The sequence below is a fragment of the Oryctolagus cuniculus genome, chromosome 6, assembly GCF_051225735.1.
Source record: "Oryctolagus cuniculus isolate XC-2025 breed Fujian yellow rabbit chromosome 6, ASM5122573v1, whole genome shotgun sequence".
Classification (NCBI taxonomy): Eukaryota; Metazoa; Chordata; class Mammalia; order Lagomorpha; family Leporidae; genus Oryctolagus; species Oryctolagus cuniculus.
The window spans coordinates 25,153,472-25,179,998 of NC_142872.1; the positions used below are offsets into that span (position 1 = coordinate 25,153,472).

At 55.9% G+C, this 26,527-nt stretch overlaps 2 protein-coding genes and 1 long non-coding RNA gene across 10 annotated transcripts in view; 2 read left to right on the forward strand and 1 right to left on the reverse strand.

Annotated features, from left to right (window-relative positions):
* The window catches only part of SLC25A48 (solute carrier family 25 member 48), a 51,493-nt gene extending 37,103 nt beyond the window's left edge, over positions 1-14,390 (forward strand). For 6 of the 7 annotated variants that reach the window (XM_089335891.1, XM_051843408.3, XM_051843410.3 and 3 more), the window contains 3 exons: positions 2,231-2,364; positions 11,091-11,220; positions 14,063-14,390. In XM_089335891.1, the coding sequence (XP_089192017.1) occupies positions 2,231-2,364; positions 11,091-11,213 (257 nt within the window). In that variant the 3' untranslated portion in view covers positions 11,214-11,220; positions 14,063-14,390. The remainder of the gene's footprint in view (positions 1-2,230; positions 2,365-11,090; positions 11,221-14,062) is intronic. The other variant, XM_070076121.2, reaches the window with a different exon arrangement.
* A 2,750-nt stretch (positions 14,391-17,140) lies between these two features.
* Positions 17,141-23,525, forward strand: LOC149126059 (uncharacterized). 2 transcript variants are annotated; one of them, XR_016234892.1, is made up of 4 exons: positions 17,141-17,916; positions 19,091-19,169; positions 19,891-20,131; positions 23,430-23,525. It is a non-coding gene; the product is annotated as an uncharacterized LOC149126059 (long non-coding RNA). The 2 variants fall into 2 exon arrangements; XR_016234891.1 differs by lacking the exon at positions 23,430-23,525 and adding an exon at positions 20,389-20,685.
* On the reverse strand, positions 20,665-23,937 carry IL9 (interleukin 9). Its single transcript, XM_002710105.5, has 5 exons — positions 23,824-23,937; positions 23,545-23,580; positions 23,428-23,460; positions 22,025-22,153; positions 20,665-20,914 (listed from the first exon to the last, which is right to left on the reverse strand). Exons 1-5 carry the CDS (start codon positions 23,935-23,937, stop codon positions 20,813-20,815), a joined length of 414 nt encoding a protein of 137 aa, XP_002710151.3. The 3' UTR covers positions 20,665-20,812.
* Positions 23,938-26,527: the final 2,590 nt, after the last annotated feature.

Genomic DNA, 26,527 nt, shown 5'->3' on the forward strand with positions numbered 1-26,527 from the left:
CCAGCTGTACTCACTGTTGTCAGCACACCGCAAGGGAGGACTTCGTATATTCCACAAGGAAGGCACCCCCCCCCCCCCCGCCACAGAGGAGAAAGCTCGGGTTCAGAGACAGGGAGTAACCAACCCAAGATCACACAGCTGGGGTCGGCAGTGGCTCAGGGACTCCGCAGGCACAAAGCCGAGTTCATGTCTGCACTTCCTCACTTATGGACTTGGCGCAGTACTGAGAACCCTCCGCACAAGGGCAGCGTGCCTGCCATAGCTCTCGGCCGCCCAGGCGGGTCTGTCTCTGCTGCCCGCCACGCCCCTTCCCTGCTGCTCTCCCCTCCTCGCAGGGCCTTGGAACTTGCTGTGGCCACGGCTTGGGTTCGGCAGTGTGTGGGCCCCTGGGCACTGTGAGAGCGCCCAGTTTGTGGAGAGAAGGGAGTAAGAATGACTGAAGTGGGAACAAGAGAGGATGGATGCAAGAGAGGGGAGCCCGCGTAGACCCAGGCCCCGGGAGGGGTTTAGCTGTGCTGTGGGGGGCAGTAGAGGCGGGGCTGTGGCCAGCGGGGCCAGGGGCACATGGAAGTCCAGGCAGGGCTGCCGCTGAGGAAGGCTTGTCCTGGCTGTGGCATGTGGGATGCAGATGGGAGATGGGAAAAGTCCAGTGGGGAGGAGCGGCCAGTGCTCCTGCTGCTGCTGCCACTCCTCCTCCTCTCCCTCCTCTCCCTCCTCTCCTCCTCCTCTTCCTCTCCCCCTCCTACCTTCCACTCCTCTTTTTCCATCTCCCTCTCCCTCCTCCTTCTCCCTCCCTTCCTTCCTCTCCCCTCCCTCTTCTTCCTCCTCTGATTCTTCTTCCTCACCTTCCTCTCTCTCCCCCTCCTCCTCCTTCTCCCCATCTGCTTTAAACTCAGAGCAGACATACAACTCAGCCCACGTCTTAGCCACCAAGCAGCAGCGAGTCCACCCCCGGGGGCTGAGGCCTGTGCGCTGTGGGCTTGGATTCAGGGAGCCCCAGTGGCTGAGAAGGTGATGAGTGGGAGAGCAGGTGTGAGTGCCCTGGGGAGCGGCAGAAGAGAGTTGGGGTCCAGAGAGGCTTCCCCAGGGCCATGGGCAGGAGGCCAAGGGGACCGGGGCAGGACAGGCAGAGGGTCCAGGGCAGGCCAGGGTCCCTCTGGGAGCTGCTGAGCAGCGTTGAGCAGCACTGAGCAGGAACTGCAAACAGCTGCCCTGGACGTCGCCGTCCGTTTGTTTTTCTCCTCCCAGCCAAGCACGTTCCGGGGTCAGTGTTTGTGCGGTGACTCGGCATCGCTGACCTTGAGTCGCCAAAGTGCTCAGACCAGGGCCCCTGTCCCCTGCAGCGAGGGAGACCCAGTGACCGCAGGCCTGAGGCTTGGATTCCACATATTTGGAAAAGAAAGATTTTTAAAGAAACAACCCTTTCTCCGCCCTTATCCTGCAATCTCCAGGCTGGCCCTTGGTTGCCGACTGGCGAATCTGCGGGTGTTTAGGTTCCCTGAGCGCAGAGTAAATCCTGCCTCCGGGAGCCACAAGCCTCTCGTCTCTCCCAGACTCTCCCCTGGTGCAGAGAAGGACAGAGCCTGCTGCCTTCTCCCCAGCGCAAGCTGCTGAGGAGCCGCCCCTTACCCAGCACACCTGGGTCCTGGCCGTGGGCGCCGGGCTTCCCCTTACCCAGCACACCTGGGTCCTGGCCGTGGGCGCCGGGCTTCCCCTTACCCAGCGCACCTGGGTCCTGGCCGTGGGCGCCGGGCTTCGCCTTACCCAGCACACCTGGGTCCTGGCCGTGGGCGCCGGGCTTCCCCTTACCCAGCGCACCTGGGTCCTGGCCGTGGGCGCCGGGCTTCCCCTTACCCAGCGCACCTGGGTCCTGGCCGTGGGCGCCGGGCTTCCCCTTACCCAGCGCACCTGGGTCCTGGCCGTGGGCGCCGGGCTTCCCCTTACCCAGCGCACCTGGGTCCTGGCCGTGGGCGCCGGGCTTCCCCTTACCCAGCGCACCTGGGTCCTGGCCGTGGGCGCTGGGCTTCTCTTCCCTGTTGCATTGCGCCTTGCAGCCACCCAGGGAGACAGACACTGCTGCCCCAGTTTACAGATGAGGCCCCCTCAGAAGGAGACTCTGCAGGTCCTGACCCTGTGCTCTGTCGGCTCCCCCAGCAGCGGCTCCAGGGGCCAGGCCCCCTGCCCCCTGCCAGCCAGCCTCTGACACGTTTGTCTCTCTGTCTCTTTGCAGGAGCAATTTCTTGGGGCACAGCAACTCCTATGGATGTTGTGAAAAGTCGACTCCAGGCGGACGGGGTGTATTTAAACAAGTACAAAGGTGTCCTGGACTGTATCTGTCAGAGTTACCAGAAGGAGGGTCTCAAAGTAAGCACCAGGGCCACGATGCAGGGCCCCCGGGGAGGTCCTGGAAGGAGGTGTGGTGTGGGGGGCCGGGGAGACTACAGCGAAGGGGGATCGGGAGACTGAGCTGCCCCAAGCACCCCACATAAGCTCTCTGGTCCTGGCCCCAGGCTGGTGGAGGAGGAAGGCGGGCCACCCACCCACCTAGCAGAGGTTGAGAGAGGACTGGACACCTGTCCATGGCCACACAGCTGGTGCAAGCCTCCCTCCCCCACCAGGGCCTGGGCCCATGTCCATCAGTGAGCGCAGTTTGCCGTCTCTCTAAGACACTCGCTGGGAGGCGCCAGACACTTGCCCTGCCTCCAAGGGGGATGTCCCAGGGCCACCTTGCAGGCTCCCCGTTCCTCTGTCACCTCCTGTCTCCGGCTGCAGGGCCCCTGCAGGGTCTTCTGCTCTTCTACCCGGCCGGGGCCAGACCCCAGCACCCTGGGCCCCGCTGCTGCAGCGGCTGCAGCCTCCCCCACAGCCCCAGAGCTCGCCCTCAGCACACAGCCTGCCCGCTACCCGCTGGCCCTGGACAAAGACTGGACTTCCAGGTCCAGTGTCTGAGGCTGCAGCCAGTTCATCAGCTGGCAGGGAAAGGGTGACACAGGCTCTGCCTCGAATGGGCCCTGGGCCGTCCTCTCTGGCCCTCGAGTCAAGAGCCTTGGGTCCAGGCAGGTGCCGGCGTGCGGGTGAGCGGCATCTCTCCCTGGGCCTTCACTTCTCGGGGGTGGTCGCCCCTACTCTGAAGGACAGGGGTGCTTGTAGATAAGAAAGGCTGGACGTGGTGCTGCTTTGTGTGGAAATATGTGACATCTGACTGCATGTTTTGTTTTTAACGATTGATTTATTTATTTGAAAGACAATGAAACACACACAACACAGAGAGAGAGAGAGAGAGAGATTTTCCATCTGCTGGATCACTCCCCACATGGCTACAACAGCTGGGGCTGGGGGTGGGGCTGGACCAGGCAGAAGCCAGGAGCCAGGAGATTCTTCCAGGTCTCCCACATGGGTGCAGGGGACCAAGGACCTGGGCCATCTTTCACTGTGTCCCAGGTGCATTTGCAGGAAGCTGGATCAGAATTGGAGCAGCCAGGACTCAAACTGGTACCCATATGGGATGCTGGTTTCTCAGGCAGCAGCTTTACCTGCTACGCCACAGTTCCCACCCCCTGACTTCATGTTTTGAGGGTGGATAAACTTAGAGCTTTTCTTTTCTCATGATTGTAATATACTTTAGGTTTTGTTTTTGTTTGTTTGACAGAATTACAGAGAGAGGGAGAGAGAGAGATCTTCCATCTGCTGATTCACTCCCCAAATGGCCACAGTGGCCAGGGCTGGGCCAAGCTGAAGCCAGCAGCTAAGGTCTTCTTGCAGGTCTCCTATGTGGGTGCAGGGGCCCAAGCACTTGGGCCATCATCTGCTGCTTTCCCTGGTGCCTTAGCCGGGAGCTGGATCAAAGTGAAGCAGCCAGGACTCGAAACAGCTCCCATGTGGGATGCCAGCATTGCAGGCAGTGCCTTACCCGCTATGCCACAGCTCCGGCCCTGTGGTTTGTTTGTTTTTCTTGAAACAAGAGCCCCTCTGACAGGAGGTGAAGCCTCACTTGTTTTTTGTTTGTTTTGCTTTGTTTTTTTAGCAGAAGCAAGGTTTGTCAAGGAGTCAGCAAGTAGAAAGGGACACAAAACACATAGCCGTGGGAGGCTGCACTTTTATCTGAGATGCGCTGTCCACTTCCCAAAGCCTAAAGTGTCCTAAGTCTGCAGACGTCGGAGGCGGCAGAACATCGCTGTTCTTGTCTCCTCCAGAAACGACTGCTCTGTGAAGCCCGAGATTCCAGAAGCAGCTGCAGCCGGGCACTGGTCTCACATCTTGAAAGCCACCAGTCCCTGGTGTTCACACAGAGATGGGTTTTCAGCAGAGAGAGCAGTGGCTGCCTGAGGAACCGTCTCACTGGCGGATGTTTCAGGACTGATTGTTCAAGTCTTTTATTAACCAGTTAAAAAATAGGCAATGACCACACACAGGAAGCTCCCGGGGGTCAAGGGACTGAGTCCCTGCCACCCTTGGGTCCCCGTCCTGTCCCAGAGGCAGCGACCACTGTGCGTTCCTGTGATGGATCTGGAAATATTGACAGCATGTAAAGCATTCGACAGGATTCAGAGGCGTGTGGAGAATGCACATTGCTGCTCGTCCAGCTTTTCTTTAAAAAATGTATGTATTTGAAGGACAGAGTGATAGAAAAAGAGGGAGAGAGTCATACAGAGATCTTCTACCTGCTGGTTCACTCCCCAAATGCCCACAATAGTGGGCTGGGCCAGGCCAAAGCCAGACTCCATCCGGGTCTCCCACATGGGTGCCAGGGGCTCAGAGCACTTGGTCCATCCTCTGATGCATTCCCAGGTGCATTAGCAGGGAGCTGGATGGGAAGTGGTGTCGCTCCCTTGCCCACAAAGGAACGACACTTCTCCCAGCTGATCAGTCTTCAGTAGACTTTTATTTAAACAGGATAGAAAAAGAAACCCTTGAGCAAGGGGAGCTCCGAAAGAAAGGGGAAGCTCCCGTACCATATCACAAACAGCTTATATAGTATATCATTGTTGAAGCATGTAATGCAAGCTTAGTCCATGCTACAGTCCATGCGGCGGCGCTCCAATCAGGTGCCTGATCACGCACAGTCCATGCGCTCCTTGTCCAACCATAAAGGTGATCACGCGCCTTCATCCAATCAAGCTCCTGGTCACGTAGCAGGCGACTCGGGTGCTAACAACAAGCTTCCACCTGGTGTTTTCTCAGCCTTGGTCAGTGGGAAAAGAAGTACGGGAAGCCCCAAGGCCACAGTTGTTTTGACTCTAGCCTGGGGCTATGAAACGGTCCCGATATCACAGCTCAACAGAAACCATAAACATCCACACAGCAGTGACTAATGCCAATGGTCAGCAAGCCAAGCCTTAGCATGTGGGCCCATGGCCGGCTCATGGGTCCCACATCTCCCCCTTTTATATTTAATTGAGAATGGCCTCTGTCTTAGGTTGCCCTTAGTCATCTCTGTCCTTACCCGTCATCAGTAACTCTGGCAGCTTGGCCTAGAGCCCTGTCTTAAGTTGGTACAGGATGCTGAGCGTCTTACCCGTCTCTGAGTACCATTCCAGCCCAACATTAGGTGAGAGATGAAACATACAGCCAAATATCAATTATTTTGATTACAAAGGAGGTTTGGTACAAAGTTTTAAATGATGAATCTCAGTCCATACAGACCATAGCAAAGTTAGCACAAATTGCAGAACACACAGAAAACATCCCATACAAAGTAGGAAAAGCAGTAACGGTCCAGCCAGCATTAATAACCAATGATTTCATTGAAACCCTCCAAATGAATAGTGGGCTAGTAATAAACATACGTTGCATTTCACTCTTAAGTTTATCAATAACAGTCTCTATATATGGCACATTGTTAGTAATGTTAAAACAACATCCCCCAGGTACAGATTTACAACTTATATGATCTTTTAACAGCAAGTAATTGTTAGCTGCATGGTTTGAAATCACTTCTGAGTGAACTTGATCCAATTCTTTGGCTATATTGGATAGCACAGTAGCAGTAAGATTGATTGCTTTGGTCACCAAACATGTAAGCCTTCATAGTCCATGATCATTTCCAAAAGCCAGTCCAGGAACACTTACTACTGATACAGCTATGGCAAGGGCAGTGTCCTCTCCTATTAGGATGACGTTGTTATTGTAGTCTTCAGGTAAAGCACGCCGCCGCCATGCTCTATCCGCTGCTGTAAATACAGATGTTAGCATCAGGGCCACACGGCCCAGGGAGCAATTGTGGAAGTTATCAGAGGCTAATGATGTAAAGGCATGTTGGTTACATAGAAAAACCCATCCCTTAGGAGCCCATGTCCCATACCAGTACTGGATCAGGTCCATTCCATTGATTGGTGATAGGATCCCTCCATTTCACCATTGTTCTTTTTCACAGCTGTTTTTAAACAGTTAGAATTTAACAGAGACATCAAGAGAACATAATAGATTACTTTAACTCATTGCTTTAACAGAAGATCAGATTTCGATTTTATGTCAAAGAAAATAGACTAATAGTTTTGTAACCAAAAATTTCTTCTTCCCATAACATTTTGCAACTTTCTCACACCTTCTGTAACTTGCTCAAACCTTTCTTTTCTCCTCCCCTTTTTTTTCATTCCAGTATAAACCAGCCATTAAGATGAACAATTTTTACAAACCATGTCCTTCTTTTATTTAAAAATCTCTTTTCCTTATAACTTTCCTTATCAAGAACACACTTTCATACTTGTGACCTTTTACATCAAAATGATGGTATCTGGGACTGCAGCAGTCAATGGGAGAGTAACTTTGTTCAATTCCCTGTAATCCACAGTCATTTTCCAGGTTTCATTTGGTTTCTTAACATGTCAAATTAGATAATTCCTTTTAGTGATTATGGGAATCATCACTCCAGCACTAACATAATTTTTTACTGTTTTAGATATTTTCTCATGTCCACCTGGAATTCTGTATTGTTAACACTGAATAACCTTAGTTATTACAGAGGCTTGATATAATTTTTTTACCACTACCTAGCAGTTTGACTCAAAAGGGCAGCATTTTCTGTTTCCCAAATTGCTTACACATGCATCAGTATGCAGATAACAAAATCCATCCTCACCTCCCCAAAGCCTATAGTTCATTTCCCTTTACTACCGGCACCGATTGCAAAACCTCAATAACTTGTGGAGACTGTGCACTCCGTAACTTGCCATCCCAATTTTCACTCAATTCTGAGCAGAGAGCCCATTCCTTCACCAAAGAGGCGAACTGAGGGTCTTTTCAGCCAGGAACATCACAGGTTACACATGCAACTTCAGTTTTCTTTTTAAAGAAAGGCATTGCTTTGCATACTTGCGGATCCTGCCAACTACGCCAATTTGTGACAGCAAATTGTTTTTCAGCTGTCTCCTGTGCACAGACTTAGTTACTTTTAGTTTAATCTGCAAGAAATACGCTGCAAGCCTTGTAGTGCACACTAAAATTATTTACAGGAAAGATGGTAAAGGAGCATAGATTAACAGAATGTTGCAATAAACATGGCTCCATGGCTTTAATGATACTATAGCAAGATGGTCCACTGATCCCTGTAGGGAGGGCCTGAGGCTGGCCCCACTTCTAGTTTCCCCGAACTCTGTTTTTTAATGAATTACCTTCTTTATCAGTTTTGGAGTGACATTCATTGGCCCAATCCCTTCCCCTTTAGCACCGGGGGCAAATCCCAGGAGGAGCCTTATTTTGACTTATTTTTGACTTTTAGACAATTTTTGTACATGTCCCTGCTGCCCACATTTATAGCACCCCCGTTTATCGGGCATAGCCCTCCTTGTTGATTTTTGTAATGACATACCAAGCAGAGTGGCAGGTCCTGAATGTCCTGTTATTAATCCATTTTGTTAATTTCTCATCAAAGGGACTGTCACAGAACACCTCAGTCACAGTAGCCAATTGATCCATGTCCACGCTGTACTTATATTTGGTAGAATTTACAGTACTGTGGGCATCACTAGGCAATCTTCACACAGCTCCGGAGAAAGATCCATACTAAGAATTAAACATCATTAGTAATCATCACGGGCACATTTAACATTCAGCTTGACTGCATGTTCCCCCAAAATGAAACAGCAGCAACAGAGGCTTGCTCCGGCTCTCCCTTAAAGCCCCCAAGGACAAGGGTGGCTCATTGCCAAGATTTTAGGCAAGCAGTGCGCCCCGTCTCGGATCTTGGCCAGAGAGCCGAGACACGAAGCATGCCCACCTGTTTATCAGAAAACTTTCCTTTATCCTCCTCCCCTGGAGCTGGCCAGGTTCCCAAGGAGCAGGAGAAGGTCATCTGGCAGCAAAGTTTCTTAGTTACCAGAGCCAAACCTAGGTACAAACCTCTTCATCCCAAAAATTTGTCCTTACATTTGGCCCTAGGGTTGCATTGAGAGGTAGACATAATTAACACATCATAAGAATACAATACAAATTTTTCATACAAGTATACATCCAGCAATCAAACACAATAATATTCAATGTTTTTTAAGGATAAATTGAAACATATTTGAGGGAATTAGCCTCTTATTATCTGTACTTGTTACATTTTTGTAGGTTTGTGGAATCTTAACTATTTGTAGTGTATTTTAATTTACATTTTTTTTGTAAAGCGAATCAAGCATAATTTGCTCAAGCATTCCTGTCAATAATAGGGGTAGAGTTAGTACATAATGCAAAAACAGAATGGGTAGTCTGGACACTTTGTTACCACAATTCCTCATTTCACATAGTAATATTAACTTTACAACAGGTAACATTTACTTCAAATGAAATATTCAAATGTAGGGTGGGGGTTGTCCAGTGTACACTGATCTCGGGTAAATGCGCAGACAGTAGCCACTTTAACGGGCGTCCCCGTAGTTTTTAATAAGCGACTCAGTAGCACGCGCAGTTTGGTGGTGGAGTGAGTATTGCCCATAATCCCAAGGTTATTCCTCCGGCCCTAAATCTGGGCATTTTTAACTCCCGCCTTGTAGGCGCTTTGACTCCGCCTTGCGGGCGCTTTATTTCCCCGTCTTCTCCGACGGGACCGTGGTTATCCCTAGACGTATCGTTTAACCCGTCTAGACTCCCGTGTATGCACGCTTCACTTTTTATTCTTTTTACTCTGCTCTAGGCAGTCCCTCGGCGTGTCAAGCACGCTTGTTTATCTCTGGGTTTATCTCCGCAGCACTTACCTCTTTCAGCGATCCGAGTCACGGAACCACTTGTCGCTCCCTTGCCCGCAAAGGAACGACACTGCTCCCAGCTGATCAGTCTTCAGTAGACTTTTATTTAAACAGGATAGAAAAAGAAACCCTTGAGCAAGGGGAGCTCCGAAAGAAAGGGGAAGCTCCCGTACCATATCACAAACGGCTCATATAGTATATCATTGCAGAAGCATGTAATGCAAGCTTAGTCCATGCTACAGTCCATGCGGCGGCGCTCCAATCAGGTGCCTGATCACGCACAGTCCATGCGCTCCTTGTCCAACCATAAAGGTGATCACGCGCCTTCATCCAATCAAGCTCCTGGTCACGTAGCAGGCGACTCGGGTGCTAACAACAAGCTTCCACCTGGTGTTTTCTCAGCCTTGGTCAGTGGGAAAAAAAGTACGGGAAGCCCCAAGGCCATAGTTGTTTTGACTCTAGCCTGGGATTATGAAACGGTCCCGATATCACAGCTCAACAGAAACCATAAACATCCACACAGCAGTAACTAATGCCAATGGTCAGCAAGCCAAGCCTTAGCATGTGGGCCCATGGCCGGCTCATGGGTCCCCACAAGGTGGAGCAGTCAGGACTTGAACCACCGCTCCAGTGTGAGCCGCCCAGCACTGCAGGTGGTGGCTGAACCCGCTGCACCCCAGTGCCAGCCCCTTTCTCGGGTTTTCCATAAACTTTTAAAGAGGCCTAGGCGTGCGTGCATGCGGTTGTGCACGCATTTGTGTCTTTGAGTGTTTATGCAGGAACAGAATAGTCTGGAACGGAGCCCCACATGGCCCTGGCCGTTGCGGGGTCTGAAGGCGGCGGTGTAGGAGGGGATGGCGCTTTTCCCAGGCCCCGTGCCGGCCACGATTCCCACCAGGCTTGGACTCTGACTCAAGGCCATTCCCTTCCCACATGCCTTTCACTGAAGCCAGGCACCAAGCCCTGGGCCCTCACATACACCCTGCTCTCGCTTCGTGGTGATAAGAAGTAGCCGGGGTACAAGTAGCTGGGGTACAACAAAGTAGCCCACGAAGGCACTGGGATAGTTGGCCTCGGCACTCACGGAGGATGGCCAGAGAGCAGCCTCTGTGATGGGGAAAGCAGAAGTCGGGGGCCTATGGGGAGAGGGCTGGGAGTCGGGATCCACGCTCTGCCCACCACCCGCAGACAGAAGGGTCCCACTCAGAGTGGGGCCCAGGGGCACGCCCAGCATGGAATCTTCCCCCTGGGAGCCTGGCCCAAGTCCCTGCAGTGATCCACCCCTCTGGTGAGGCCATGGAATCCGCACAGGTTAGACATGCAAGGGGCGGATACACGTGATCAGGGGCCTACTTGTCCCCCGCCTGAAGGCTCCGGGCTTGGCCGAGCCACTTGCCCGCCTCCGGGCATCCCTGTCCACTTCTCCTTCTCTGGGCCACGCCGCCTCCACTGGTCCTCATCGTCTGGTTGAGCTCTTCAAAGCAACCCCATCAGGTTTGAACCCATCTTACAGCTGGGGACATGGAGTTCCGGAGAGTTTGCCACTGGCCCGAGTGAGAGCTACAGAACAGGAGGGCTCTCAGTCTGCGAGGTGAAGCACAGCCCAGGCTCCTCTGCAGGCTGTCATTTTGGGGACCCCCAGGGAGCACCTGCCACCCTATGGGGTCATGGCCCAGTGCCCTGTGTCGCTAGGATTCGCAGATCTCTGAGGATCGTGTGTGTGTTGGGGGCGGTGGTGCAGGCAGGCGTCTGTGCGTGTGTCCTGGTCTGGGAGAAGAGGCACCGTCAGGCCCACGGGGGTGCGGCGGGGCGTGGCCGGGGCAGCCCATGGGGGTCTGGGCCTGCCTGGGGCTCTGCAGGGACCAGTGCAGGGCAGGCCAAGGGGTGTGTGCGGGTCCCCGGGACTAATGGGCTCCCCGGGGCCAGGTGTTTTTCAGGGGCATCACTGTGAACGCGGTGCGGGGCTTCCCCATGAGCGCGGCCATGTTCCTGGGCTACGAGCTCTCGCTGCAGGCACTCCGCGGGGACCACGCCGTGACCAGCCCGTGAGCGCCAGGTCAGTGCGCTGCCCTGCAAATGTGGCTCCCGAATCCTTCCGCATTCAGCTTGTCTGCTGCCGGAGTCCCTCCCCGCTCCCGCTCTCACGTGGTTGTGCTGCAGGGGCCGGGCCTCAGTCACTGGCGTCTGTGGAGAGCTCACGTGTCGGTGGCCAGCTCACCTGTCCCTTTCCTGCTCACCAGCTTGCTCCACACCCTCTTCTCACTCCTTCCTCCCTTGTTCTTGGCTCCGCCAGCTGTTTGTCATCCGGGCCTCCTCCTCCAGGTTGCCTGCCTGATTTCTCAGCCGGGAGGAATGGATCCTGCTGGCGAAGTGCCCGTCCCATGGCATCACTGCTGCCTGTCTACCCCCTCACTCCCAGCCCAGCTCCAGCCCTGTGCACCCAGTCACTGGCCCCTCGCACCCTCGCATGGGGCCGGGCATCCAAACAGCCGCTCAGCAACATCACTGGATGGGGCCGATCCTCCTCCTGCTTTTCCCTCTCTGTCCCCAAACCTGCCGAGCTCAGAGGACAAGGCAGCATGGGTCACTGGCTTTCTGTCAACCGAGAGGCCATTTAGCGGCAGCCTTGGTCACGCGAAGTCTCCCTGGGAGCAGGTTCTTGATCAGGAAGTGCGGCCGGCCTCGTGGCTGCCTGCCCTGGGGACAGCCGGGAGCAGGGACGACACGGGGCCCCGACAAGAGGCCGCCTGGCTGCCCGTGGTGAACAGAATGCTGGGACTTCTTGCTAAGGCACTGGTATTCACAGCCTTCCTTGGCTTTTGCCTTTTTAATAGAAGGCAAAGGGCGGTCCACGTTTTGCATTGTTGAGCATCTTGGGTGGATGAGGAGTTACCGCAGGGTGATGTCCCAGCAAGGGGAAGGTGTCTCAGCTGTCAGCGACCCACATTTAACAGGTAAAAGTAACTTAAAAAAAAAAAAAAGATTTATTTGTTTGTAAGGCAGAGTTACAGGGATAGAGGGAGACAGAGAGAGATCCATTTTCTGTGCGGTGGTTCACTCCCCAAATGGCCACAATGGCTGGAGCTGGGCCAGGTGCCTGGAACTCCAACCTGGTCTTACACACGGGTGGCAGGGGCCCACGTATGTGGCCATCTTCTGCTGCATTCCCAGATGCATTGGCAGGGAGCTGGATCAAAACTGGAGTAGAAGATGGCCCAAGTGCTTGGCCCCTGCACCCACTTGGGAGCTCCTGGCTCCTGACTTCGGACTGGCCCAGCTCTAGCCGTTGTGAACCAGCAGATGGAAGATATCTCTGTCTCTCCTTCTCTCTCTCTCTGTAACTCTACCTTTCAAAATAAATACAGAAATCTTTAGGAAAAAAAAAAAAAGTGGAGCAGCAGGGACCGGATGGCAGCTTAACCCACTGAGCCACATGCCAGCCCCCAAATAAAAGCTTTGAAAAAATCTTCTGTGGGTACTTTGAAAAGTTGATGGAAAATGGAAATAAAATGTAGTTATTTTGGTGAAAAAAAAAATTCAGATCCATGCATAAGAGGGGTCTTCAAAAAGTTCATGGAAAATGTGTATTTTTAAAAGATTGTGTAAGGGATTTCATAAATCTTTGACCAAAATATCTTGCAGTTCCATTTTCCCATGAGTTTTCAGAAGCATCCTCATATAAATCAAACCAATGCTTTTTTTCTTTTACTGTGGAAAAAATAAGAAAATACCAGTTAGCCCTGTGAAGTAAATAAAAAGACCCGTCATGGTGAGGCCTTGTGGGACTCCCACGGTTTTCCACGCGTGTGTCCAGTTGGGATCGGGCTACTTGGTGCTCTGTCCAGAAGTGCTCAGGACCACTGTTCCCGGCCACCCATCTGCAGCCGCCCAGGGCCTTCCCCTCTGGGCCTCCCGGCCCTGGCCTGCGCTCTCGCCGCCCTCATGGCTGGCCTCGTTGGAAGCCAACCCGTGGTTTGCCCTTACCAAGCAGTGACCATCCCCACGAAGCTCTGCTTTTTGCAGGTCCCTGTCCAGCCAGGGTGCATGGACACTGTCTCCCTTGGGAATGGAGATGGTGAGGACCGCTGGGCTGGAAGAAGGGGTCTTCCAGCACCTGGGCAGGGCCTCGTCTTAAACAAGCCTCGCCCAGTGCACCCGACGTCCCACTCCGACCCAGACCACTGAGGCCTTGGCACAAGTCCTGGGGCTTCACTGCCTTCTGAGTTTTGGGGCACTGACATCTACCCCTGATAATGTGGGAGCCAGGGCTCCCTCGTGGTCTGGGCCAAGGGCAGAGAGAGACGGTGAGCGTTAAAGAGCTCGGGTCCCTGGGAAGCAGGGGTGCCGGCCGCGCTCTCCGCAGTGCCCAGGCATGCGGCAGGAGAGACATTCACAGCCCGCAGCCCCCACAGTCCTGCAGGGAGGGCACTTCCCTTCCGTCCACACACTGCGTTACATCCCTCCCGGGCTGCATGTAGCAGGGACAGTCGGAGAGCCTGCAAGCCCTGTGTGCATGTGCGCTGCTGTTTCGCAGTGGAGAAGTCAGAATCGGCACGAGCCAGCTGGCCTCGGTGGCAGAAGGAGGTCCCAGTCCCCACTCTGCGGCATGGCCAGGGCCCAGGAACGCATGGTTGCTGCCGGTGCACCAAGATCCTGGCGGAACCCTCCTGGACGAGGCCGGCCGCCTTCTCACGTTTTTTCAGTTCCATAAATGCTCAAGTTCAAGGAGCGGGCGTGCGTCCTTCCAGGGAATCAGCTCTTTTCGGGGGGGGGGGGGGGGTTCGCAAGGGACTCCTGTAACCCGAGCCCCCCAGCCTGCTGTCACGGTGACTCTGTGCCCACCAGTGAGCTCACGCCTTGCTGTCCCCTGCTTAGATGTCCTGCTCTTGCCTTTCTAGGGCTGGTGTCCCCTGACCTGGGCCTCGCTCCACAACAGCTCGACGCCCCCAGAAGCTGTGGTGAGGACGGGCTCCACCCGCCACGCTCCGTGCCTGGTGGGCCCTCTGCCCACTGCTGTCCCAAGCACTCTGCTGCCCGCCCGGCTGGCTCCGGGTGTGGCCTTGGAAGGAACCTGGGCTCATGGGCCGATGGTTCGCCGTCTGGCTCGGCTCTCGACAGCACCTGGCGAAAAAGAAGGTCACATAGACCCCGAGTCCCTGACGCTTGTATATTCCCGGGGGCTCTGACGTTGCCGCGAAGTTTCCAAATAAAGGAGTGGAAATCCTCTCTGGGTTGTTCCTGAATGTGCTGCCCGTGCCTGTCTTCCCTGGCAGCTCTTCCCGAGGGAGGAGAGGGGCTGCCCTGGGCCACAGTCCTCACTCTCACTCTCTGGTGCCCACGGTCATGACTGTGTGACCCTGTGTTTTCCTGCCACTGGAGCCTCCCTACATTGTTCACTCCCCGGGGACAGCGCCGGTGAGCTGGGACAGCATCCCAGAGTGTCGGGCCCTGGCCAGCCCCACATGGGGCAGGAAGAAGAGGAAGGCCTCTCCCCTCCACCACTCCCCAGGCTCCTCCTGCTGCCTCTCCCACCACCCAGTTTAAAATGGCATCTTCCCAGGCCTGGTGTTGTGGCATAGTGGGATAAGCTGCCACCTGCGACGCCAGCATCCCATATGGGCGCCAGATCAAGTCCTGGCTGCTCCACTTCCAATCCAGCTCCCTGCTCATGTGCCTAGGAAAGCACAGAAGATGGTCCAGGTGCTTGGACCCCTGCACCTATGTGGAAGGCTAGATGGAGTTCCTGGCTCTTGGCTTTTGTCATTGTAACCATTTAGAGAGTTAACCAGTGGATGGAAGACCTCTCTCTCTCTCTCTCTCCCTCTCTTTCTCTCTCTCTCCCTCTCTCTCTCTCTCACTGCCTTTCAAATAAATAACTAAAATCCCTTTTTTCAGTTGTACCTTCCTTCGCTACTACCCAGTGTTTTTTCTCATCTCTGACATGTAGGCTGACTTGGGAATTCTTTTAGATTGAGGGCCTTTTTCAATGTAACCTTGTGATTTCCACAAGGTCACAGCTCCTTAAGAGCTGTGTTCCCAGCAGCCCCTGGGACAGCAGCACCCAGCAGGTGCCTGCCCCGCCCCAGGCTTCTCTGAGCTCGCCTTCACCCTGGACCACTGACCCCTCATCCCTGGCAATGGGGGTCTCAGCTCAAGGCCCAACTCAGAAGTCAAAACCTGGGGCCTCCCTGCATCCCCTGCCACCCCCCCCCCCCAAGCTTGCCCCGCAAGCTTGCCCTCCTGCAGCTTGCCCAGCCGAGAGCCACGCCTGGGGCTGCAGGCCCTGCGGCACATCTTGTTCTCACCTGCCTGTGTGCACCAAGAGCCAGGGCTAACGCCCCCTAGTGCCCAGGCTCAGCACAGCAGCAGCAGACACAGGCAGCGTTTGGCAGGAAGGCTGTGTACATCTCTGGGCAAAAATGCCAGCGGCACCATTAACTCAGAGGTGTTTGTCACCGTGGAAATTACCGAACTTTCTACACACCCTCCACCAAAGGCGGTGCAGCCACGCTCTGCAGGAGCACCCGGAGCCACCAGGAAGCGGGAGCTCCACCGACAGGGCTTGCTCCAGAAATAGTGGGTCAACACCCAGCATCAGGTAGACCAAGTGACGGGGCACAATGGACGAAGCTGCTCGTAGGCACCGAGCATCGGGATCGACACAGCAAACTCTGACACTGGGCTCCGCGGAAGCCGTGCTGTTTCTGGCTGGATCGTGACCTCACGCAGCACCGTACTCTGCCGTTGTTCACAGGTGAGCCTGATCGCTTTTAGAACTTTGCCAAGAAGAGCACGTCGGGGCTCTTTGATTGCAGGCTGCGGGCCGGCTCTGGAGCACAGCCCAGCCCCCGGCTCTCATGCTTTGTCTCCAACATATTGGCTGCGTCCATCCTCCGCCCACAGCACCTGGGCTCAACTCCAGGGAAGACACTCACAGCCATCCCCAGTGCCAGCCGGTCCCTGGGAGGGGCCGGTCTTGGGTCTCCATGGGGATGGCAGTCTTGCACCATGCCTGGGGCCCACAGCTCCTCCATGGACTCATCATGGCCTGTGCCCGATGCTGGGCGGGCACGGGGGTGACGATGGCAGGGAGCCCCCCTCTGGGAGCTGGGTATCAGCCGCTGATTCCTGTCAGTCTCAGCAGTCTTCAGAGGGGTGGGATTGTGTTCTAAACATGGCGGAGGACACATAGCAGGGGGTGCCTGTGTGCTGGGCTGGGGGCTGCTGGCTTGTCCCTTTGGCCTCACTGGGCGTGGTGGCGGGAACACCGATGCCCCCAACCCCCAAGGCACTCCTCCGACTCACCGGGGGCTTTTGCTCACCTCCCACCATTTGCCAGCTGAGAACAACAAGAATACCCGTCACTGAGTATGCTGACTGACAGCGTGCACATCCGCAGCACGCCCCCGGAAGTCAGAGCTCTCTGCAAGCCAGCGTCGCCACCAGGAAGGCTGGCTCCGTCTTCCTCTCCAACATCTGCCTTACACGGAGGGGCCGCTGGCGCGGACGTGACACCAGTCACCCCGTGGCCTTTGGGAAAGGCCGTGTGCCACGTGGGAGGATGCGAGTGAACGGGGAGGTAACAGGAGGAAGCGGTAGGAAGGTACTTTTGGTTTTGTGGGCCCCTTGGAGAACTCTGCAAGTGATGACCCCAGAGGCAAAGGCTGCTATACTGCAGAACCGCCACTTGGTGGCAGCACAGGTCAACTAATCCCGCCAGCGCTTCGAGCCTCACAGCTCCATGAGAGCAGGGGTCCTGCAAACTTCTTACCTTTGTTGTCCTTTTCTTTCTCCATTTTGAAAAGGGCCTCAAACTAGAAAGACCTTCACCTTGAAGCCCTGTCCCAGGCAGCGTCAGCCACATGCCTGATGTTGGCAAGCTCACGTCCCTCTGGGCCTCAGTCTCCACACCTGCAAAATGGCTGCACGGGTCCCCTTTGCAGAGCAGGGAGGGCCTGGTCTGATGGGTGGGTGAACCATCTTTGAGGCTAGCAGCACCTGGCCTTGGCTTTAGCCCGAGATCTCCTGCAAACAGCTCGGCCTGGGGCCTGGCAGCCGGACCGGGCAGTAGCTTACCCGTCTGGGGGCAGTGGGACCCTGCCAGGCACAGTGTGTGACGTCTTTGGGCTTCGGTTTCCTCTTACGTGTACTAGGAATCATTATAGCCAGTCATATAAACACCGAGGGGGTAGCTCTGAGGTCACTACAAGGCAGGCTTTGCACGGCACCTGGCACGCAGGGAACGCTCAGAAAATGCCGCTGCCTCTGTTCCCTCCAGGGCGCCTGCTGGGTGAATCTCTGCTCTCCCGGTAAGGAGAGTAACCGCTCAGCGCAGGCCTGGAGCTGCCTGCCCGGCCAATCTGTGGGTTCCAGGCTTCTGCAGAACAGCCGAGGGAGAGCACCCGGCGTGCAGGTGACTCCCCAGCGCCTGGCTCCCTGCCGGTCTGGTCTCCTGGGGCTGCCTACTGAGCATCTGTCCCTGCTGTGATCCTGTGGCTGGGTAGCTGGCGGGGGTGGCGTCCCCTGGTGCAGCAGGCGCCAGACCACAGGCACCGGATGACTAGGCCGCAAGTCTGGCGCCAGTCATTCAGAAAGCCCAGGTGCAGGAGAGCAAGCGCAGCGGAGTGGAGACACCCGGGCCCGGCCCGGCGGTGTTGGGCGGGAGCACCCCGCCCCTCTGTAAGCTGATCTGCCCTGCAGCTCGCTGGTCCCCGATCAGGCTTCGGCATCCAAGCAGCTCTGAGAACTCCAGGTGGGCTGTGACTCTTGGCCGTGACAGTTGACCACTTTGTGCGAATACTCGGATGTGCTGGAGGCTGGAACTGGAGGCTCTGGGCCTGCTGTGGGTGCTTGTGAAATAGGCTGTGTGAATTCGCGCTAACTCTGAGAGTGCGAGAGTGGGAATTCAGACGCCTGTGTGACCCTCAGCTTCTGGGTGGGGGAGTGCGGAGGGTGTTGGGATGGATTATCTTACCCCCAGGCTGCGGTCAGAAGAAACAGAACCAGAGCGTGTGCACCTGCTGTCGGCAGGCGAAGCACGAGGCGGAGTGGGCGGAGGGTCTGGAGTCAGGGGCAGCTGGGCGGGAATGCCTGCTCCAGGTCTCTCCGGCTGTGGGAACTCGGGGACGGCCCCTACCCTTTCTAAGCTTTGCTTTCCACAGCTGCCAAACAGAAATACAGATATCTGCTTCCCGCCGTCGAGAGGGAGTTGGGAGGTGCTGCCTGCCTGGTGCATACAGAGCAAGAGCTCGTTTAGCAGGTGGCGGGGCCGCACGGGGAGAGGGACATTCAGCACAGAGGTCACAGTGCTGTGCGGGACCCCTGCGTCCCATCTCAGAGGCCTGGCTGTGCCCCCAATGCCAGTTCCTTGCCGATGCATTTTCCGGAACATGATGGCTCAAGTACTTGGGTCCTTGCCACCCACATGGGAGACATGCATTGTCTTCAGCCTGGCCTAGTCCTGCCTGTTGCTGGCATCTGGGGGATGAACCAGTGAATGAGAGACTCTCTCTCTCTCTCTCTCTCTCTCTCTCTCTCATGGAGTGGCAGCTGCTAGGGACTATATAGGCCAGAGCAGGGAGCCAGGCAAGGCAGCCAGACCCAGGGCGAGGAGCCCCCAGCATGGAGAGAGTGGGCAGCAAGGACCCCACGTGGCCAGCACTAGGAGTGTCTGGGAAGAAATGATAGAGAAGCTGCTGGAACAGCCCACCGGCTACTGTTCCAGAGTGAATCCTCCCACCTGCTAGTACAGCCCAGCCGCAGAAGCCCACCTTGCCCGGCCCTGTGCCCCATACCCCGCCCCCACTGCACAGGGCTTTCTCCTCCTGAGAAGGAGATGGGGGCGCAGCACCAGGTCTGGTGGCCGCCAGCACTCAGTGAGGCCCAGGGGCGCCCCAGCGACCTCAGCTGGCTGCTCTCTGGTGCAGGTGTGGGCTCGCGGGCACACGGCATTGGGAGCGGCAGCCTGTTCTCACAGTCTTTGGGGACCCTCATAAATCTGTACCCGTAAGTTGCCAAGAAACCTGTGTCTCTCCATGCCAGCTAAGGCTTAACAAACGGGCAAACTCGTCACCCCCTCCCCTTGCCTCCCTTGGCTGAACTCCTTCCCCTTCACCCTGGGCTGGGCTGCAGGCAGCGGACTAAGCTGTGCCCACCCTGGCTGCTCAGGAAGCCCCAGGCCTCCAGCGAGACGAGAACGTGTCCCCTGTGCCTCAGAGCTGGCACTCGCTGACGCGGCTGATGTTGCGCCTGAGCCTAGACGCTGTTCCTGCTGCTCCGACCCTTCTCTAGTACCCGATGAAAAGACACGGGGACACGAGCCCGCCGGGGAGCGGGGCCCCTCTCATTCTGGCTTCACCGTGGTGTCCGCTCTGCAGGCTCTTCCTGCACCTCGGGCCGCAGCCCTCCCCAGCCCCACACCTGCAGCTGCTGGGTGACCTGAAGCTCACATGGCGTGGCCGCTGGCATCTGCCCCCTCCCCAGTGGCCAGGTGTGTGGAGCCCGGCCTGGGGCTGCCTCGAGGTACGGGGCAGGAAACGCTTGCCATGGTCTGTTGGTGGCTTAAGGAGGCTGGATTCTCCAAGGTGAAGGTGTTGAGGGCCCTTTAAGAGAGGCAGGTGGGTGTTTAAGAGGGGAGAGGCTCTCACTGGTAGTCAGCCTCTGGAGCCCTGAGGACAGCAGACCTCTGCACTTTATAAAGTCCTCAGCCTCAGCTGTTCTGTCCTAGGCACACAGAGGGAACTCAGACGCCAGCCTTCCAAGCACCTGTAGTGCATCGTGTACTCTGTGGTCTCCAGGCGTGCACGAATCCAGTCTAGACACCGGTTCGTACCCGCTTTCACAGCTCAAAGGCTTCCCTTGCCTGCACTGAGCCCATGTTTCTACGGCACCGGCGCTAGATGGGAGAGCGGAGGAGAGGCAGTTCCCAGCGTGCACACCGGGAGAGGCGGCAACAAGCACTCGGCACGGTGAGTTGACGTGAGACGGCATCTTGGCTGGGGTCGGCCTCGCGGAAGGCAGGCCGGGCCCGGCATTCGGGGAGAGGGGCAGGTGGAGTACTAAGGTGGGCGTAGCTGCAGCTGCCCCAGGCTGGCAGCCTGCCTCGCTCAGCCAGCCCCCGAGCCTGTCCCCCGGGTGTGCTGCCACGCGCTGGGGGCTCGCTGGAGATCTCCTGGCTCCCAGGTTTCTCTGCTTTGATGCCCTGACCCAAGGGCCTGCTCCCCAGCGCTTCTCCCAGGTGAGCTGCCAGCTGTTGGCTCTCTGACCTGTGCCCAGGCCACCATGCTGGAGCAGTCTCCCTGCGCGTGGAGTCAGCTGTGCCCTGAACCGCCCACCCTCAGGCCTGCCCTCAGCCTCGGCCAGACGGCGCCCCCACCACGGCCTCCCGGCCCGTCCTGGGGTCCCGTGTCTTTATCATCATAGGCTCTGCCCCTCCTCCAGGGGCTTGGATGTCTCTGCTCTGAGCAGACAGGACTAAGCAAGTGCCAGAGAGCAGCTTGTGTGCCTTTTCTCATGCATATTTATTCCAAAATAAAGAGAATTGTAAATGTTCACAACGGACTCAGAATAGCTTACTTGATTCCTACAATTGCAACCCCTAAAGAGAAGGCTTCTGCCATGCAATAAATAGAATAAATAACATCTCCTCGTCACGTCCTGGCTTCTTTCTGGAAGACCTCCAAGAGCGTCCTCAGGAACGTCACCGTGGTGCCCGCCGTGGTTTGGTTGCAGGGCTGCTCACAGGAGAAAAGCTGCAGGGACAGAAACACGCAAGGGCAGCGTGACTAAAGCAGTTGGGACCCGGGGACCCCGGAGCCCAGAGCGTGGTCCGTCCGGGGGTGGGACGGGCAGGCAGGGGGCTGAGGAGGTCCAGGCCCGGCTCAGCTGCTCCGTGGGGCTCCAGGGCCTGCTGACACACACTCTGAGACACGGCCTGATGGTCCCACTGCAGGAGATCTTTTGTGGGATGCTTTAGGGCCTGCTGTGTGTCAGGACGCTCTTTGGTTGTCCCTCCAAGTTCACTTTAGTTCAAGTTCACATGGGCCCGAGTTCACATCTCAGCCCTGTCACTCCTTCACCATGAAGCATGACGCAACTAAGCCAGCGTCACTGGGCTTCTCTCTCCTCTTTCATGGGTGGAGGTGAAAGGGTGTAGGGGCACCCCACAAAGCGCTGGGAGCATAGAGTAAGAAGAGGAGCTCATTTTGACACAAAAAATGAAAGCCATGCATTTGTTTGTCATGTAATACGCATATTCCATGGGGTTTTTGAAGCTGCACCCCTTGTGCTGAGAACCAGGTGCTGTTGAGGGTACGTTGCTGGGCACATGGCTTGCAGCTGATCCCACGGGAGGCAGGAGGGCCCCGGCACCCCTTTGCCCGGAGATCAGTGGGCGCTGGCCTGGGGCGCCTACTCCTGGGCACGTGTAGGTGGCCAGCAGCCGGCCTGACCAGGTGCATTTCCCCTCTGCACCTCCTTAGCCTACAAGTACAGAAAAGTGGCCCTGAGCTTCAGGCCCGGCACCCGTCCCATCACTCGCTGGGATCCTAGGCTCGTTTAACTCTGTGTGGGCTGGCGCCTGCCTAGATAATCCTCACGATTGCTGCTCAGTACAAGCAGGAAGAATTCGCTCCTTACTCAGTGCTGGAGAAAAGCGAACGGCCACATCAGCGCGGGAGCTTTCAAAAAGTGGGGGACAGTGCAGCGTCTGGGGCAGATGTAACCCTGTCACTTCTGATTTTTCAGACGGCCCTTAGCAACCCTGAGCTACCGATTCCCATCCCTCCCGGCTCACACGGGACTGGTGTCCACACGCAGCAGCGGCCAGAGCGTGAGCGCGTGGTGCAAAAAAGCCAACTCACCGGACACTTGCTCTTCAAGGCTTCCACCGTTCTTCTCACACGGTTGAAAATCAGCGAGAGTTTTGCGTGTGCCTTGGAGTTGGCCGCCTGGGATAGCCCCTCCTGGAAACACGGTGTGGTGCAGTTGTCCTGGGGAACAAGAGAAGCCTGCCAGGACGGCTCTGGGCAGGAGCCACCGGATGTGGTGCCGGAGACTGTGTTAGCCAAGGGAACCCAAGCTCGCGGGGTTTGCACACAAGACCCCGGCAGACCAGGAAGCCGTGCTATTCCGAGCTGGGACCATGTTTCCACATGAGCGTCCCTGGAGGAGATTCCAGAATGTTCCTCTCCTCTTCTCAGACACACGGACCCAGGCGGCGGGGTGGTCTCCCTTCAGCTGACATGGGAAGCTCAGAGTGCCCAGGCTTTGCTCGAGAGAGAGGGGGAGAGACGGAGAGGGAGAGGGAGCCCCCAGCACTGCCCCTGGGCAAGGGCTTCCTCCCGACTCCACCCGGGAGCTGGGACGTTCTGCTGCCCGTCCTTGCTGCCAGAGCGGCCGGCACTCCTGTCTGAACCCCTCTCGGGCCACACTCAGACACTCAGACTCTCTGCACAGGCAGAGGAAACCCACACAGGAAGAGGGGGAGTCGAGTGCAAGCACAGCGCTAGTGTCAGCCAGATAAGAGACGGGGTCATCGCTGGCGCAGCTTTGCAACCTTAGTGTTAGCAGCAAATGGGGTGGAAAGCAGGACAGGAGCCACAGCATTCGCTATTTTCTCACTCCCAGTGTGGTTTCATCGCACACCTGACCCATCACCTAGGGAGACAGTCGGGATTCTTTGTTAAATGTTGAGAAGTGTCCACACTTCCTTTTCAAGGTCCTAAAGCTAACAGTACAAAGGAATGTATGTCACACAGGATTTCAAGAGCCTGGTTTTCTTTAAAAGGAATACTGGGGCCAGCGCTGTTGTGAAGTGGGTGAAGCTGCCTCCTGCAGTGCCAGCATCCCATATGGATGCCGGTTCGAGTCCTGGCTGCTCCACTTCCAATCCAGCTCTCTGCTATGGCCTGGGATAGCAGTAGAAGATGGCCCAAGTCCTTGGGCCCCTGCACCTGCATGGGAGACCTGGAGGAAGCTCCTGGCTCCTGGCTTCAGATCAGCTCAGCTCCAGCTGCTGCAGCCATCTGGGGAGTGAACCAGCAGATGGGAGACCTCTCTCTCTCTCTCTGCCTCTGCCTCTGCCTCTCTGTAACTCTGCCTTCCAAATAAATAAATAAATCTTTAAAAATAAGGGGGCGTATATTAATCTGAAATCATTGCGCTTAAGTAACCACAGCTACCTTACAATATCAAGTAAGGCCATTCCTTATTACATAAACCTTAAAGAAACAGGATCAAGATTCCGTTCTTCCACTGTACTTACAGACGGGATGGGCAGACACAAGCAACCGGTCACCTGCAAAAGAGACATTTCAGAGTGAATATTCCGGATGTGGACCTGCGGATACGTCAGAAAGTTGGTAAGAGCGGGCTCACTCACATTGGTGCTGCAGTCGCATTTTGAAAGCGGATCATCCTAAGGTGGGAGAGAGATAAAACCCACAGTGAGTGGCGCGTGTTTCTGCCCATCTGCAGGTACAAGGGGTCTTCCCAAAGTTCATGGAAAGTGCATGTTAGGAGAGTAGGCACAGATTTCAGAATTCATGGTGCCAAGACGAGTCTGTCTCCTAATCCTGCTTTCCATGAACTTCTCCGTGTCCCCTGGTGTCTCACGAAGGCGCTGGTCAGCTGCCTTCCTGCTACGCTTCCCGCAGCCTACCTGTAGACTGTGGATGAGGAAGTCCACATCCCTGACCCCTGCCCGGGTCAGACACCCCTGGGCTGCTACGGAGCAGAACAGGAGGGAGGAGACAAGGACCACGGCCAGAAGCATCTCGGCACGGGGCTGCAGCTCAACCTGCAGACACCTCCCGATCCAGACTCATTTAAAGCCCCTTGTCAAACGTGGAAAATCCCTGACATCAAACTGATACCACGAGCCCACTTTTTCTCCGTAAGTCGGGGCCACTTGATATTGAGAACAAATCACACTGAGTCACTTGCCAAAGTTTTTTCGTGTGTTGTGCCGGGAAATAGCATTCCTCAGAAAAGATGCTGTGTGCAGCGCGCGGGCTGTGCCTCTGCAGAAGTTAAAGATCTGAACCCCTGCACACAGGCGCACACGTGGGTGCTGGGCACGGATCGCGGCTGGGAGAGTCGGGACGCTCCCCGTGGGCCTGGCTCTGTGTTTTCCTTTGCACATATAGGAAACACTGATGCAGTCCTGCGTGCGCAAGAAGGGACGGGGTGGGGTGCTGGGAGGTGGCGGTGCGCCTCCCCTGTCTTCTGGGGTTTTCCCTGGGTGATTACAACCACAGGCTTGCTGTATGTTGTTCTCCAATCTGAATGATGAGCAGAATTTCATTTCACGCCCGTACACCTGCGAGGTATTCCTAATGCAAATGTCTGAAAGATCTGGAGCTGTACACGTCAGACAGCAGTAACCCCCCTGCATGGTCAAATCGGCCCCTTTGCAGCTTCAGAGACTTGTCTTACACAGCACTGTGGAACACCAGGCTGAGACTCGGGCATGTGACATGGTGACCCCTAATGCTGAGTGAGCACGCGTCCCGCACCAGTCACAGCTGTAAGCATTTTGTGTGAATTCAGCCGTGTCCCATGCACAGCCACCGAGTGAGGAAGGTACTAACTTACCATTCCTGTAGCTTTTTATTTACTGACTTTCAGTGTATTTGGAAGGTGGACACACACAGCGGGGGTGTCTTCCATCCAGTGGTTCACCCTCTAAATGCCTGTGACAGGTGAGGCTGGGTCAGGCGGAAGTCAGGAGCCCGGAACTCAACCCGGGCCTCCTGTGTGGGCGGCAGGCAGTGAGGACTTGAGCCGTCACCTGCTTCCCCCCAGGGTGTGTATTGGCTGGAAGCCGAATGGGCACTCTCATACAGGCAACTCCTGTACGGAACGTGGCATGCCAAGGAGTCTTAACCACCGTGCCAAACGCCTGCTCCCCGTCCTTTGCCTCCTCAAAGCCTGTCCGCGTGCGATCACTGGGAGCCAGGAAGCAGCCTCAGTAAGAGCTGTGGTAACCCTCACCATTGCACAGTTGGGGAAACCCAGGCACAGAGAGGCTGGCACTTTGCCCATAGCCACGTGGCCAGGAAGCCCCAGACTCTATCAAAACCCAGGATTTGGCCTGCGTCCGGCTCCAGCCCCTCCCTCCAGGACGCATGCTCCGTCCAAGGCGCTTGCAGGGCCCATCCTCCTCCGTGTTGTCAGCGCGCGGGCAATTGCCAGGGGCACTGTGGGCTGTCGCTGACGGCTTGTGGAATTGAGACGTTCCTTTGAGATGTACCTCTTGAAACAGGAAGGTGCGTGTACGGGACCCTGGAAGGCTCCAGGTCTCATTTCAGGGGTGCCTATTTGGAGGTGCGCACACAGGTAAGGAAAGGGTGGGGCTCTTGGGCTTCGCCCCCTGAGCCAGAGCGGCTGGTGGGGCACATGCCTGCGAAGCCCTCCCCAGTCCCATGCTGTTCTGCACCTGCTCCCCAGGAGCGAGGCTGGCAGTGGTGGCCGCGCTGTGGGGAAGGGACTGTGTCTGTGGCAAATGTGGTAAAGAGAAACTTGGCAAAATCTCCCAAATCATCGCATCGCCGTGACTCACGTGCCAGACACTTGAGAGAGCCGGGGGTTCTCCCAGCCTGGGGCATCAACTCAGGGACCCAAGCCTTCTTCTCCCAGACTGATGTAGCCAAGGAGAGATCCGCCCTGTCAGCCTCGTTCGCTGCTCCCTGGGGCCTGTGACGTGTCTTCATCAAGGTCATACCCATAGAATTATTTTGCTTTCCTGGTCACGGGAGACAAACGTGGCTGAAACCTGCCATTCTCCCTTATTCCAGTCGGAGGCTGGGGAAGGTGGCAGGAGCTGCAGCAGCAATCTTGTAACTGAGGGGATGGGCAATGGAATTATAGCAGTGGCAACACTAATGTTTAACATAGATGGATAAGAATCCTAAGAAGGATAAAGCATGAGACCACAGAAGCAACAATGCAGAGGGACACTGAGAATACAGCTGTGATTCTGATGATGTGGCAGCTATCATACTGGAGAACATGGCTTAGGAACCTGCTTCTCTTAGTAAAAGAAAAACGGGGGACCGGCACTGTGGTGTAGCGGATAAAACCGCCACCTGCAGTTCTGGCATCCCAGATGGGCGCCGGTTCGAGTCCCGGCTGCTCCAGTTCTGATCCAGCTCTCTGCTATGGCCTGAGAAAGCGGTAGAAGATGACCCAAGTCCTTGGGCCCCTGTACCCTCGTGGGAGATCTCTAAGAGGCTCCTGGCTCCTGGCTTCGGATTGGCGCAGCTCCAGCTTTTGTGGTCACCTGGGGAGTGAACCAGCGGGTGCAAGGCCTCTCTCTTTCTCTCTGCCTCTGCTTCTAACTCTGCCTTTCAAATAAATAAATC

Excerpts from the sequence above, each read along its gene's own strand:
- IL9 (XM_002710105.5), bottom strand. The coding sequence starts at position 23,937 with ATGCTTCTGGCCGTGGTCCTTGTCTCCTCCCTCCTGTTCTGCTCCGTA. Across the intron at positions 23,461-23,544 it reads AATGCGACTGCAGCACCAAT|GTGACCGGTTGCTTGTGTCT; the intron begins GTGAGTGAGCCC and ends TCTCTTTTGCAG. Across the intron at positions 20,915-22,024 it reads CCTTGAAGAGCAAGTGTCCG|CTTTTCTCCTGTGAGCAGCC; the intron begins GTGAGTTGGCTT and ends CTGTCCCTGCAG.